The 15,329-nt window shown below is 41.2% G+C and overlaps 1 protein-coding gene across 2 annotated transcripts in view; it reads right to left on the bottom strand.

Moving 5' to 3' along the window:
- Nucleotides 1-328: 328 nt before the first annotated feature.
- Mfap3l (microfibril associated protein 3 like) overlaps nucleotides 329-15,329 on the bottom strand; it is a 39,271-nt gene continuing 24,270 nt past the window's right edge. For both annotated transcript variants that reach the window (XM_027927009.2, XM_027927008.2), the window contains exon 3: nucleotides 329-4,517. In XM_027927009.2, coding sequence (XP_027782810.1) covers nucleotides 3,586-4,517 — 932 coding nt within the window. In that variant the 3' untranslated portion in view covers nucleotides 329-3,585. The remainder of the gene's footprint in view (nucleotides 4,518-15,329) is intronic.

Below are 15,329 nucleotides of genomic sequence, written 5' to 3'. Positions count from 1 at the left end.
GAGATGGATATAATGACATGGCACGACAATGTGGTGGGTGAGAACACTCAGGCAATTTTAGAATGATTCCTTTATGTTATATATTACATACATCACATTTGGTTCCTAGAGATTTTAGTCAAGTATAAGTATTTCTTTTTGTCAAGTATGATGTACAAAAAGATGAGAATAGCAGTAGATGTGCCCTAAATATATGAAAATATAATATATAAAAGAAAACCATTATAAATTACATAGATTTCCCATATAAAATTCTGTTTTGTTCCCATTTAGAATAAATACCATCCAAGTTTATAGATCATCTAAGTGAATTAAGTATGCACACATATGTGAATCATTTTTAGAAGTTCAAGAAAAAAATTGCTAGAGATATGACCAAGAGGACTCAGAAACCAGAATTTGTTTGGTTTTAAGAATGACTACATAAGACCCAGAGGACATGGCTTGGGATTTAGCATTGGAAATTTTAAAACTGCTCAAATAAGTCCAGTGTATGAGTGTGTGTCTGTACAATAATTCAGCCACACTTCTAAGAATTCCTAAGAAGCTTGACAGTTCACTTTATTTTTGAAAAGTCATGAGGTCTACATTTCATATTCTAGCATAAGGGCCTCTCTCATTTCATGAATGTTGTAGGATGGAGAGGAACCGTGTAGGATTTCTGGAAGGAGAAATTTTCATTATCAGCCAAACTCCCTGTAAGTTGGCTGTTTTATCAAGAGCATTTTGATGCCTTAAAGAAGGAGTTTTGAAAATCTATATTATTCCTGCCCCACCAGTCCAAAGAAGAGAGACCAGACCATTCGAGAAACATTCTTTGGTCACACATTTCAGCTCTTGTTTCATAAAAAAAGCTGCCCAGTTTATTATCCCTAATAAATATCTATATGGAATGGATGCCTTCTGTCGTTTTCTTGTGGAAATCAGCATGGGGTTTGGTGGAATGAGAACTGGATAGAATGGGGACAAGTTCACCTGACATCACAGATGAGTTTCCTAGTCTCTGTTGCTATTTTGGGCTAATAATTTGAAGGTAAGAGTTTGTTAATCTCCACAACAGTTGGAAACCTTTATATTCTAAGAGGGGGAGACAAAAAACTAACCTGCAAATTAAAAACAAAACCATAACCCAGGGATGGGAATAGGAAAGAGAGTGGAATGAATCCGACATAACTTTCCTATGTCCACATATAAATACACCAGTAGTGAAACTCCACATCATGTACAACCAAAGAATAGGATCCTAATTAGAATAAATTATACCCCACGTATGTATGTCAAAATATACTCTACTGTCTTTGTACGTCTAAAAAGAAAAAATTTTTAAAAATCGGCAAAACAAAACAAAACAAAAAAACAAGAACAAAAACCCAACCATAATCCAGAGAGCCCAAACAGGAATGATGGTCTTTTGATTGCTCACTACTAATTTCTTTAGGTGAACCCCCACTCCCACCGCAAGATGCTTCCAACTAGATGATCTTTAAAGGGATGTCTGGTCAAACCGTGCCTTGCCAGATCACCTTCCATATCAGTTACCTATAAATAAACCCATCATCCAGACCTCTCCTAAAGCCATGCCCACTGACCTCAGTTACAGAGCCAGACACCTTTAAGGTGAAGTATGGATCTCAGGAGCATCCAGTCTCGTGTACCCATTTTTGCTCCCATTTGTTCTTTTCTTGTGCAATGGGGATTACTGAGGATTGAAAACATTTCCATAAAACTCTGTTTGAACTTAGGGATGTAATGGACCACTGAATACTGCCTGCATGTTTTACAGATGAAAAAAGATTAAACCAAGGAAGAAGGGACCTTTCCAAGATCACTTCCCCAGATGGTCAGAGTGAAGACTATGTGGGTCTGCTCTCTCACTGTGGCCCATTTAACCTCTGACTTCACAGCCCCAGATGCTCATCACACTTGATACGGCCATGACTCACTCCTTTGCTTTACATGAAGATGTAGTAAAATACCACTCATCCTAAGACTGAATCTAAATTATAGAAGTGGTCCTAATGATTTTTTGGGGGGTAGGGTGGGGGAGGAGAGATTCCACAATTTGTTTAAAATGCTATGGTTTTTCAAAAACTAATTCTCTTTATTTAAGTAATGCAGCATAAAAATATTTGGAGAACCCAGGGATGAAAGCAAAAAATCTTTAGAGTAATTGTGAAAAAGACTGAAGATGTTAATATTGGTCTCTGAGAGAGTGGTGGTGTTCAGAGCTCATCTAGTCTGCCCCCTCTTACAGACAGGGAGAGTGAGGCCCAGACTTGCCCCATGCCAGGCAGCCAGTTATTGGCACAGTCAGGGAAATAATAAGCCTCTGGATGACTAGTTTTATCTTCTTTCCATAACATCACACTGCCGTGTGGGATTAATAATTCAATAATTTTGGCATAAAACTTGATGGCATGGTTCTCTATGCCATCACCCTAGTCATTCACACTCCCTTTCAAGAACCAGCAAGTCAGTAGGTCGTTTACACAAATGGACCTGGTTATGCACTTCATAGATCCTTGTATTTGTTGCCCTAAGTCAAGTGTTTTAGTTGACTGACAGTGCATGGTCCTGCAAACCCTTCTGAGATGCCAAGACCCTATGACCTACAGGAATTCATGAAATGCCTCTGTCTTTGGAAGCGATAAATTTTCCAGGTAAAGAACCAGTCTTGGTTTGGAGGATGATGTTACTTCAGTGTAAATAGTTTTCATGAGCAGAGTGGGTATATTTAACCTTTTACAATCTCCCTCCACACCTCGGTTGAGTTCCCCAAAAGGCTCTCAGAATTGGACAGGTAAACACATTTTTTATTTGACTATTAAAGTGCGATTCTGGGGCAAAGTATTTCTCAGTTTCATTAGAGCAGCTTCATTGGAAACAAACAAACAAAAGCAAAGTATGAAAACAGACCTGGGGAATGAAAAAAAAAAATGATCCTAGCAACTACTTTGGAACATTACAAATGACTTGTAGATATCAGCCCTGGAATGGGTGACTGATACCAAAGCCTCTGAGGTAAACCTTTCCGGAGAAAAATAAAAATGAAGGTGATAAAGAGGACTCCATCAGAAAGAGCAATTAGTATTAATATAATATCAACTACTCTGTTATAAAGGAACAGTGAACATAAATAAAACTGAGAAGAAAGTGCAACAAACCCATGTACGTGCGTTTGCTATTGTAGCAGACCTATAATTTTTAAAAAGAAAAGCAATGCTGATGCATTGGACAGAGCTCTTGAACTCAGGAATATCTTAACAGTAGTGTACTCTTTGCCAGAAGGGCATCACCAATTAAGGGGTTTGGCAGAAAATGGCCAATTCTAAAATTCATATCACAAGGACGGATACCTTCTGTGTGACACTATAAATTCTGCACCCTGATCTTTGTCGCATCCTTTCTACGGAGGAGGTTCCAGTCACGTAACCTGTGCGCAGCTGTTTCCCCTTTTCCAATGGTCTCACTCCTACCTACAGGGATGAGTCTCCTGGTAAGGCTTAGCGGCAAGTGCTTACTACATCTGTGTTACAAGGAGCAGCCCCTGATTTTCTCGATATGCATAGCTTTTCGGAGTTGCTATTAGACATGGCTTTCATAAATAATGCAGGTGTTTTTGTCATGTGTCACTGCTGGCTCTGTTACTTCCAGGTGAGCTGGTGGCAGGTCTCGGTCTGACACCTCCACGGGTGTCGGCTCTTCGGATGTGAGCTCGGTGGATGTTATATCTGTAGAAGGCTCTGCAGTCTCCGGGGAACGCTCGGCTGAGGGTTCTGTCTCCTCTTCATCTCTGACCTCAAACTGCACCCCCTCTTGGTCGTCCACGTGATCCTTTTTGGACTGGGGGTGAACAGACACCTTGATGGCAATCTGCTGAGGTTGTTCGTGCAGCGAGGAGGCGTCCGAGTCAGCAGTGGGAGAGTCACTCCGCTTCAGAGAGTTGGGGATCGTGTACACCTCATCCCTGTCGGTGGCCTCCTGGCCTTCTGGTGTGTGCCTTACAAAATTCTGTCCCTGCTCCTCCAGCCCAACCACTTCCATGATTTCCTCCATGATGGTCCTGCAGTTCATGATGAGAGGAGGCAGAGGCACACTCCTGGCGAGCTCTTCGATGTAACGGGCGAACTCCATGGTTTTGAACTGGGTGACTTTGGCAAGCTCTAGGGTTTTGGCTGAGGTGATGATGGGGATCCGCTTGGCGATCTCAAATGCCTTCTGCAGCTTCTCTGCACCTTCTGTCCTAAAGAACTCGTTGATGGCTTTCTCCGTCTTCTTCAGGTGGCTGCTCATCATGCACAGGCGGGTGATGTTGAGGATCATGACGATGGTGAAGGCCACGAGGCAGACAACCATGTAGTAGACGCCCATGTCTCCAGAGGTAAAGATGACTCTCAGGGTCACCGTGTTGTTCACAGTGCCGTAGATGTTAGAAGCCACACATGTGTATTTTCCGCGGTCTGAGAAGGACACCTTGGTGATGTTCAGGAGGCCGCCACTGAGCATCTGCCACTTTCCTGTCAGGACAGAAGAGATTATAACCAAGGACATAGAGTCCCCGTTACTACAGACATACACTGGATTTCCAAAAACATCTCGTAACAGTAACAAGGAACACTGACTTAATGTGCTCACCATGTGCCAGTGACACGTATTAATTCGTTTCATCTCTATACCCGCTCAGTGAGGCGATGCTAATACTGGCCCCACTTTATAGGATAAAGAAAACAAGGCCCCCATTAAACAGTCTTCCCTACATGTTTGGAAGTAGTAAAAACTAGAAGAGCGAACGTGTATTCAATGAAGAGGCTGTATTCTTTTTTCTTGTTTCTTTTTTTGTGGTGCTTGGGATTGAACTCAAGGCCCCACGCATTGCCAGGCAAGGGCTCTAGTCACAAGGCTGTATTCTTCACTACCACACAATATGGTACAACTCCACATCCTAGTGGAAAATGAGAGGAACGATCTGGAAAACATGGCTCTTATAAAAGAACTCCTTAACCGTAGCATCTGATTTTCTGGACTGCCTGTGAGCATGACTACTGAATACATATTCCCTGAGGATTTTAATGCCTCTCAGAATATAAAGCATTTAAGATTCAATATCGAATCGGGAGTAAATCAATTATAATTGTTTACTTGGGTTTCTCATATTTGAGATTGATCTTATCCTTCTACAATCTCAGTTAACTGGAACACAATTTATGTCATTAATTTTGACAATCTGCAATGAATACTCTAGACGACTTCAAGTTACAGGCTGATAATGTGACGGTTCAGAGGCTGGGTATGAATTCCTATCGGTCTGCTTTTAGCCTTGCAAATAAATTAGGCCCATGACAATGAAAATCAGCCTGACATGAAAGAATGCACTTTGAAAAATGCAATTCTTCCATCCCCTCCCTGGAAAGGTCTTGTGCTGCCTTGGGAGTGAGGTTCTGAATCCAGCGACGTTCTACATTCATTCTTAGTTTACCTGAAGCTCAGGAGACCCTGGGAAACACGACACTAGGTTTACTTCCAGGGTCTTGGGGCTGAGTGAGAGATGAAATCCATCTACCTCCCTGGGCTGTCCAATAGAGCAAGGAGTCTCCACACCAGGCCTCTTGGGAGTTCTAAGGAGCAGGCACATATTTCTTGATAAGAGCACTGTAATTCCCTGAGCCAACCAGAGAAACCTCTACTGAGAGTCGTGACAATTTAACACACAGCTTTTAAAAAAGTATCTACTCTGCATTTTATTTTACTTCTTTCTTTCCCTTACGGCAATGACTTTTACTTCTAATTAAAAGCTTCTTGCTTCCCCAAATCAGCACGCTTAAAAACAAACAAACAAAACCCCAAAAACTCTCAAGCACGTAAGTGACCAGGGTCTCACACAACTGTGGAATGCAGCAACAGAAGGCCTGTTCTATTCCAATGTCCTCTATGCCAAGGAACATTCCTGAAGAGGCTCAAAGGGGCAGCGAGGGACCTTCCTGTAGCTACTTGTGCTACTGGCTCACTGGCTGTGGTGAACCTGGCAGGAGGCCTCTTGGTAGATGTTGACACATTACTCTGCCTTCTGAAAGGACATCAGTGAAGAGTGGCTCCTGGTGTCCCCCTCAGTCACATCTTTCCAACAATTCAGCCAGTGTACTGCCCCCAGGAATAGACAACACTGGTTTGGGAAGGCTACACATACCCAGTATTTAGTCTGTGACATTCTCTCTCATTCATGGGTGAGCTTTCCACAGCTCTTCTTCCCTGAGCATGAATTTTGATTCTTCAGTTGCAGATTAATTCAAATATACATGACTTGGGCCAGGGAAATTACTATTGTCTTATTTTATATTTGCACGTTTTATAAAGTAGACCATGGCAAGAATGGGAAACACACATACACTGGTTGATGGAAAGCTTATTCTATATGGAAGGAACTGGATTCCAGAGATTTACAGACTAGACTTGTGGGAATTTCTCATATTTATCTTCCTCCTTTTGTTGGGAAATAAAGTAGGAAATAGGGTGCAGGACATTGAGAAGGTGCAGTTACTTCTGTGGGGAATGACTAGGATCAATTTGCTTATCTCTTCCTTATCCCCAAACCGTTTTATGGAGAAACCCTGTAAACACAAGGACACAGTGGTGTATTCTTGGGCGAAAAGAAGAAAAGCAGAAGAGAACACTAAATAAAAGAAGCATCTGGTAGAAACATAAAAGTTTTTTTCCCTATATTTGAATAACAGTTTTAATGGTAATTTTATCTAATTGTTAGAGAAAAAGAAAACACAAAAATACATACTGGTTACAAGGTATGGATGTTTTTCTCTACTGAATATTTAAAAATGTTTCTGAACTTGACCTCCATAGTTCTTTTCCAAGATGATTTTAATTGTCTGTTGAGCTGTATCTAACCTGGAACCAAGCAGTTGAACTCAAACAACTTGTAGATACTTCAAAAGTTTGTAGTTACAGTGTTAAAAAGGACATAGTTTGGAATCAAACTCAGTCTAACTAGCCAATACCAGTGGTCCATTCTGGGAAGAGTGTGAGATGTTTGGCAGATGAAGAATGACTTGGGGAGCATATTCTGATTCTTAGCCCAGGACTGTGGATCCCTAGAACAACACCTCTTAGATACTATATCCCACACTTACTCTCTCTTGTTCTTAAAGTCTGAAGACCAGCCATGCATCTTTAACTTCACTATAAGCCATGACAAATATGAATTCACATACTATGATCCTACAACAGTTATTATCAAAACCCTAGTCAAATGGCTGAAATCACAGTTCTCTGCCAGCAATTTCTTGTTCTAATGTAGGACAAAGGCATTGAAACAACTCTTTTCAGTATTCAGTCCTTTACTAGATTCCTCTAGAACACACACACACACACACACTCTCTCTCTCTCTCTCTCTCTCTCTCTCTCTCTTATTTGATGGATTAAGGTATTATGAATGTCATTTAGGTTTCTATTCATGTGAGATATTGTGAAATGAGTATGTGACCTGGATTACAGATTCTATTCCAGACCATCAAACAAGTCTAAAGTTTTCAGAAGGCAAAACACGTACAGCACGTGCGCACACAAGCACACACACACACACATACACATGCACATCCAAGGACTATGTCAGAAAAACCAGAGTTCTGACCTTCTAACCTCAAAGGTTATACATGTCTGTCTCTCCATGCTGATACATACATTCATTCCCTTCCAGAAATTAAGGCTCTACATACTTTCTCTCAGCCTCAGCTTCCTCTTGGATTAGTGAAAACGAATCTGCATGCTCTACTACTGCATAGAGCTCTGAAAACTTGACTAGTAAGATATCCCACATTCTGTTCTGGGTCTTCTCCCACCAGGTTGGGGCAGACTAAGACGAATCTCCACACTGTACCTGCCCAGCCAGGAACATCTCGAGCACATGCATCTCAGTCTAAAAGTACCGTGCCATGAGACTCATTCTGGAAGCTCAGTCTAAAAGTATCTTGCCATGAGACTCGTTCTGGAAGGGTTCTGGCTTTGGCTGCCAGACATTAAAAGATAAAGATTTTATCTTTATATATATATATATATATATATATATATATATATATACATACATACATATATATAATAAATAAATAAATACACACACACATATATATTATAAATAAATAAATACACACACACACACACACACACATATATATATATATATATATATATATATATATATATAACCATACCCACATGAAGCAAGTATATACAACTTGATGTTCCCAACTAGTTTAAACTGTAACTGAATAGGAATGTCAAAGCTATGCTTTGAATTTTCATGAAGCTTCATTGCTTCTGTTCAAATAAATACCTGAACCGCCAGCAGCTCATGCCAAGTCATTTCTGGAGGCGACGATTTTGGAGGCAATAAAAGAGGTAGACTTAACCATGAATATAACAAGGTAGACTTGTATGTAACGCATTCTTCCCATCAGCTCCTTATTCACTTCCTACGCCTTGCTCAAATTGTAATGTCCCTTGGAACTTCCTTCCTCACCCCTTCTCTCCCCGCTGCTGTCTTGTAAGGTGAGGCACATAGTAAACATGTGCGTTGTTGCATAACAGGAGATCACCCAGGAATTTGTCAGTCTTCCCCCCAGAAACCCCCTGCATGTGAGCGGTGGAGACAATCTCTCCTTGTAGATGTGTGTCTGAGCTGTAACTGCGGTGCCCGCGCTATTCTACACTACAAAGCTGACATTTTTAGAAGGGCAGCGATCTTTTTTTTTTTTTATCTTGTTCGCTCAGTCAATGGATATCACTGAACAAATCGTCCGTGTACCAGGCTCCACGCTAGAGGATCAGAGTACAAAGATGAGTAAGAAGCGATTCCTGACTACAAAAACCACCCAGCCCAACAGGGGAACAGATTCCCGCAGCCAGGTCTAGTGCCTGTGCTGGGGGTGAGCACCAGGATGGGGTGGGAGAAGGGAGGGGCTTCCTAGAAGGGGGCGGCGCTAAGCCCCTGCGGGGAGAAGAGGGATGGGAGTGCAAGGACTCAAGTCCAGAGGGGGATGGCGGAGGGAGGGAGCATGTGAGCAGGAGCAGGAACACGTGGGGGCTGCTGCGGCTGACAAACCACGTGTAAAACTGAGGGGGGGGGGGGGGTTGGATGGAGACAAGGCTGGAGAGGAATGCAGGGCCAGGTCACCGGAGGTCCCCATGATGGGAGCTCTGTATTTATCCGGGAGGAGGGCAGCTGCCCCTTCTCCCTTTGTACCTCATTTGCCATGAGCTTTCCCAGACAGATCTGTCTTATTCCCTGTCCAAAGGTGTCCCAGGACCTTCCCACCCACTTCCTCTCTGCCTCTCCTACCTCCCTGTGTCAAGTCCCTGCCTGACCCATTAGCCCAGTTCAAGCCCCACCATCATATCTCCCCTTAGATCCCCAGGAAAGCTATCTCTGACCCCTGCTTAAGTTGGTGAGGAAAACCTGAAAGTCTGGAAGCAGATGGAGCTAAGTATGGGGATTTTTTAAATGAGGAAGACAGCATTTCAAATCAGTGGGGATGGATACACTACTGGGGTAACAGTCTGGTCACTTGACAAAAACTAAAGGTCAACCCCTATCTTATGAAATGTATAACAAATTTCAAGTACTCTGAAGATATAAATTTTTTATAAATTTGGGATAGAAAAACCTTTTTTTTTAAGCATCTGAAGAATATCAGAAGTGTGCAGGCATGGTTGTGCATGCCTGTAATCCCAGCACCTCAGGAGGCTGAGGCCAGAAAATCTCCAACTTCAAGTGAAACCATCCTCAGCAACTCAAAGAGGTCCTAAGCAACTTAGCAAGACAAAATTAAAAAAGGGGGGGGGCCCTCTGGGGATGTAGCTCAGTGGTAAAGTGCTCCTGGGTTTAATCCCCAGTGCCTTTAAAAAAAAAAAAATCTCGGAAGCTATATAGGAAAATGCAGATTTCCTCCAAAATCAAGATTTTTTTGCACTATAAAACACCATATTACAGAAAAGCTAAAAGCAAATGGCTGGGAGAAAATTCTAGAATATTTGACAGACAAATGTCTAATGACTATAAAATTTAAAGAACTCCTGTGAATTAAGCAAGACAAAAACCCAAAAGAAGAAAATGGGAAAAGGTCATACAGTCACATATATACATATAGCAATACTAGTGTCTATTTTATTCTGCTGCCCTTTCTATCCCCTCTTCCTCTCCCCTCCCCTCCCCTCAATGTGATTCTGAAACCTGTACACTCAGAAAAATGAGAAATTATACCCCATTTGATTCAAATGTAAAAAAAAAATAAGAGAGAATTGGGGAAATGTGAAAAAAAAATAAAATGGGAAAAGGATATGAACAGGTAATTCACAAAACAGTGAATGCAAATGGTGTCAAAGTATACAAGATTACTACTGATTAATTAAAATTAAAAGGTGTCAAAGTAAAGTTGACCTTTCATATTGCTAAAATAAGGTCATTGATTACACATTATCTTGCTGAAACTGTGGGGAAAAGAATACTCCCAGGCATTGCAGGAAGAAGATAGGCTGGTCAAACCTTTGGAAGGTTGATTTGGAGGCATCCAACAAAATTTAAAATGAATTTAACTTATGACTCACTTTAAAACTCCTTGAAATTCATCAAATCAGGCAAGCCTATACTGGCAATTCATACATTAATGAATGCAAGAAAATCAAGATAATGAAAAATAATCTCCTTTTCAAAATAATGTTTCTCTCTATGGACATAGTTCTAGAGCTTTCTTTCCCTGCCAAATGTCTCTGTGAGAAGCCATAGCTCTGTCCCATACCAGGAAGGTGACTAACTTGGCATAAATGTGCTCAGCATGGTGGCCTGCACACATTATGGCACAGTGTGATACCAATAGAGCAGTGTCAGATAGACCTTTTAGCAAAAAGATTAATAGCATCACATGGCTGCAGCTAAACTTAAAAATAGCAAGGAATTCTGTGCAATAGGGGTTACTGTGACTCAATACGCAACCAATATATGGCACCAGCAGAACTATCTATTGCTCATGCAAACAACTTCTGACCAGATTACTGCTGCATAGAAATGAGCAATATTAATTAACACACACAGGAACTGAAGAACTACAGGGACAGTCTAGACTATACAGAGACTCTGCAATCAGTTTTTCTCCCAAAACCATGTTTACTGAAATCCTAAATCGTCCCAGCTTTTCTGGAGAATCACTAAGCATTGAAAATTAACAGTATGCCCAAATGCCAAGCTCGTAGAACTTTCCACAAATTACTTATTTGAAGAAAAGGATTTTTGTCCTCAGAGATATCATATACTTGGTGAATATGAATGTATAAACAAACCAACGCATGGTTTATCTAGATCCCCAAGGAGTGGGATAAACAGATTAAAACTCTGTTCACAATCTCCTTTAGATGCTTGGACTCTTAAGTTACACATTACCCTGGCTTTCCAAGGAGGAGAGTTCGATCTACCATAACAAATGTGTTGTTTTCTTGAAATCAACGTACATAAAAATATTCAGGTGGTGAGAGTTCTGACCCATGTTTATGCAAACATAAACAGAATATTCACTTGAACGAGTTCTCACACTAAATTGACATTCTTCAAATTGACATTCTTCAAATCGGCACAAAAAAATGGTGTTTGTGCCAATAAATGTGGCGCATGTTTTGCACTATGTGAAATATAGACTACTGCAGAGAAAGGATCCATGCCTTTTTACAAAACAGAATTGAAAACGAATTTAGTACTGCATGGCTGCACCTGTTTCAAGGCTTCTGCAGTAGATGACAGCTCCTTGAATCCACTGCAAAGAGTCAGGTTGTAAATACCACAAGCTGCAAGGACTCTCGCGCTCCCACCTGCACCCACCAAGCCTCCTAAGAGACCTCTTCAGAGAATACCAGGGCAACTCGAACAAGCTATTTTCTATGTCATGTGGAGCAGAGGTAGCCTGGGACAACACAGGCTCGGCTCAGCTTTCAGCTCAGGAAGGTGGGGGTGGAAGAATTTTGCTGTTTAGAACCTGCAGTTCTGTTATGCTTAAAGGTATTAATATCTGAAAAGAACCTAAAGCCTTTTTACATTCTGGAAAAGGAAACATCGGATCCTCTAGCTAATTTGATCTAGTCGTTTTAATTTTTTTAAAAAAGTGCCAAGCATGTAATTCCATGTGGGTTAGCAATAGTCTTTTCTGATGGTATCTACAGGCAGACTCCCCAAACAAGGGCACCCTGTATTTGCTTCATCGGAATAACTTCCATTTTGGGAATCTCTGCTGTTATCTGTATTGGAGATGGAGCTGGAGGGTTCTTTTTACTACTAAGACTGAAGCTATATGGGCTCACATCCAAAAGGGAGCACAACTTTCTAAGGAAACACACAAAGTGGTAGTTCCCAGGTTAGCCCTTAAAATGGCTGAATTTTGAAAACAAACCATACCATAAGTTAAACCCTTCTTATGGAAAACTACATTATGGGTTCAAACATCTGACTTGAAAATCTACTTGGAAGGTTTCCTTTTAGTTAGCCAAAGGGTGTTCCTTTGGTTGAGCAGGGTTCTCAATCTTGGCACTGAAGCATTCTGGGCTGGATAATACTTTGCTGTACACTGTAGGGATCTCTCCTGTACACTGTAGGCTGTTCGACAGCATCTCTGGCTTCTACATGGTAACATCATCCCCCTCCCCCCAAACAGCATTCTCTATTTTGATAACCAGAAATGTCTTCAGATTTGGCCCTATGGGCTCTGGGTGGAAAACAGGTTCCAGTTCAGACTCACTGGATTGGGCAAATATAAAGCTTATCCTGTGTCAGCTGTGTATCCTTTGAAATTTCCACATACTCTGCTTTTCAGAGATGGAAGGATATTGGAAATCAAAGGGCACCTTTTACTCAAAAGTGATGCACTGGGAAAGGAGTCCTCTGAAGGAGCAATTTACAAACTTGTTACCATTGTGGTTATACCATTATTTTGAAATTTCAAATAACATGTAAGGGTTATTGATTTTTTGGGTGTTTACTAAAAGTTTTTAAAAGATTGAGAAATTGAGATTGAGAATTAAGAAATAACCCAGAAAACAATTTCTTTTCTTTATAAAACATGCTACACTAAGAAACTGGGATTTTAGCATTTGAAATCTATTATTGTGAGGATATCATAAAACATTACTACCATTAGAATAATAATAACTACCATTAGAATAATAACAACGGCTGACATTTCCTGAGAGCTTGGTATGTTCCAAATACTATATGCTAAGTATTAACAATAGTTTTTTCAAGACTCAAAACCCCACTCCGGAGGTAGTACAAAAGTCTTATCTATATTTCATGAATGAGAAAACTGTGGCTCGTTGTCTCTCCCAGAACCATTTAAAATGCATTTCACAGCTTATTAAAAAATTCACACACACACACACAATAACAATGTAAACTAAAGGTAAAATTGATACTAATGAATTCCACAATACCAGAGCAGCAGCCCTGACCACTGTGAACTTTATACAACTCAGCTGACTCATGTGCCTTTTCATTAAAGTGGTGGTGGCTCCAGAGGCTGAGGCAGGAGGATCTGGAGTTCAAAGTCAGCCTCAGCAAAAGGGAGGCGCTAAGCAACTCAGTGAGACCTTGTCTCTAAGTAAAATACCAAACAGGGATGGGGATGTGCATAGTGGTTGAGTGCCTCTGAGTTCAACCCCTGGTACTGCCCCCCCGCACCCCCAAAGGACTTAATTATTTTTGGTGACAGGATGTTACAGGAGTATGAAAAATTCACAGAAAGCCTAACTTAAAGGAAGAAATTTCAAATTTAATCTCTAATAAGACAAATGTGTTTATAAGGGTCTATACTAGCTGGTTTGTTCTCTCTCTCTTTCCTTTTTGTACTGGGGATTGGGGACTAAACTCAAGGGTGTCTACTACTGAACTACATTCCCAGACCTTTTCATTTTCCATTTTGTGACAGGGTTTCACTATGTTGCTGGGGTTGGCCTTGAACTTGTGATCCTCCTGCCCCTGTCTCTGGAATTGCTGGTATTAACAGGCCAGTACCACTGCTCTGGCTCCAGCCAGCTTTCTTGAAACACTTACTTATCATACATTAAAAGTGCTAATGTAAATTTCAATGGTTTAAAGTCACAGTAAGAAGCCGTGGCAAAAATACAGTGGCTTACTAGTACTTGAAATAATTGGGGCTTTTTCATAATACTTCCTGGCAGCTACACATTTCTACTCTACCTCTAGTAAAAGGCAAACAGAGAACAGCAGGTATTGTGGCCATTTGGGGTTATTCCTGTTGTTTGAATTCTGAGCTACTTCTGTAATATGGATGATGGACCACCCCCAACAACTCCAGAAGGTGAGCTACCAAAAATAATCTCCTTCCAGATGTAGATGACACATTCGCCCCTCCTGACCCTGTGAAAGTGAAGTGATAGGCACCAGAGAAGCCAAGTAAACCAGCTGCTGCTCCTGCCAGTGACAGGAAATAGCCCACCCTGTCTAGGACTGGCGAGACTGGCATGAATAACAGCTATCTTACTTTCTCAGCATGAACGAGAAATGGAAGTATTTCTTTCCTGGATCATCACAAAGCAAGTGAGTGAGTGGTAGCGTGTTCCTTGAGCAGCTCACTAGGTGATTCTAAATGCTGTCGTGTGTGTGTGTGTGTGTGTGTGTGTGTGTGTGTGCGTGCGCGCGCGCGCCATGTGCAGACACTGTGGCACCAATTCTCACCCTGTCTAACTTTGATGGTGGTCATGATGCCTCTTCCACCCATAGATTCCTCCCACATTTCCTCAGGCTGGGTTAGCTGCCCTACAGTATTTCTGCAACCTTAGGGGCAAGCAGATACTGCGGCACAGAGGGAGAATCAACACCAGCTGGCCATGCTCTGGTTGTGTAATGTCTGCCCCATTGACCCAGTTTCTCATCTCTATATGGGAGGATTAATAACGCCCACTGCCATGCTTGTCGTAAGGATTAGAAACAATACTGTACTTAGTGCAGTATTTGTACTTAGTACAGGGGCCTAGTGAGTGACAGTAGTTGTTAATGATGATTACCTTGATTTTTTTTAGTTTGGTTTTAATGGTAGTCCTAGTGTACCTAGGTAAGGTGCTGGGATGTCAGCAGTATTTTTCACTCCATATTCAACTCTGTTGAGTTATAAGTTAAATATGGCTCCATTTAAATTTCTAGCCTATTGGTTTGAAAATTGAGATCTATGTCTGTGTTATGAAATTGACAGTTCCTACATCAGTAGTGAAAAGTTAAGGATTATGGGTTCTTTAACAGGCCATTCGAGCTCTGAGTTCTAATATTTAAACT

Source organism: Marmota flaviventris, chromosome 3 (genome assembly GCF_047511675.1).
Source record: "Marmota flaviventris isolate mMarFla1 chromosome 3, mMarFla1.hap1, whole genome shotgun sequence".
Lineage (NCBI taxonomy): Eukaryota > Metazoa > Chordata > Mammalia > Rodentia > Sciuridae > Marmota > Marmota flaviventris.
Note: the sequence above shows the minus strand (reverse complement) of the source record. Positions and strands in the feature narration are given on the sequence as shown.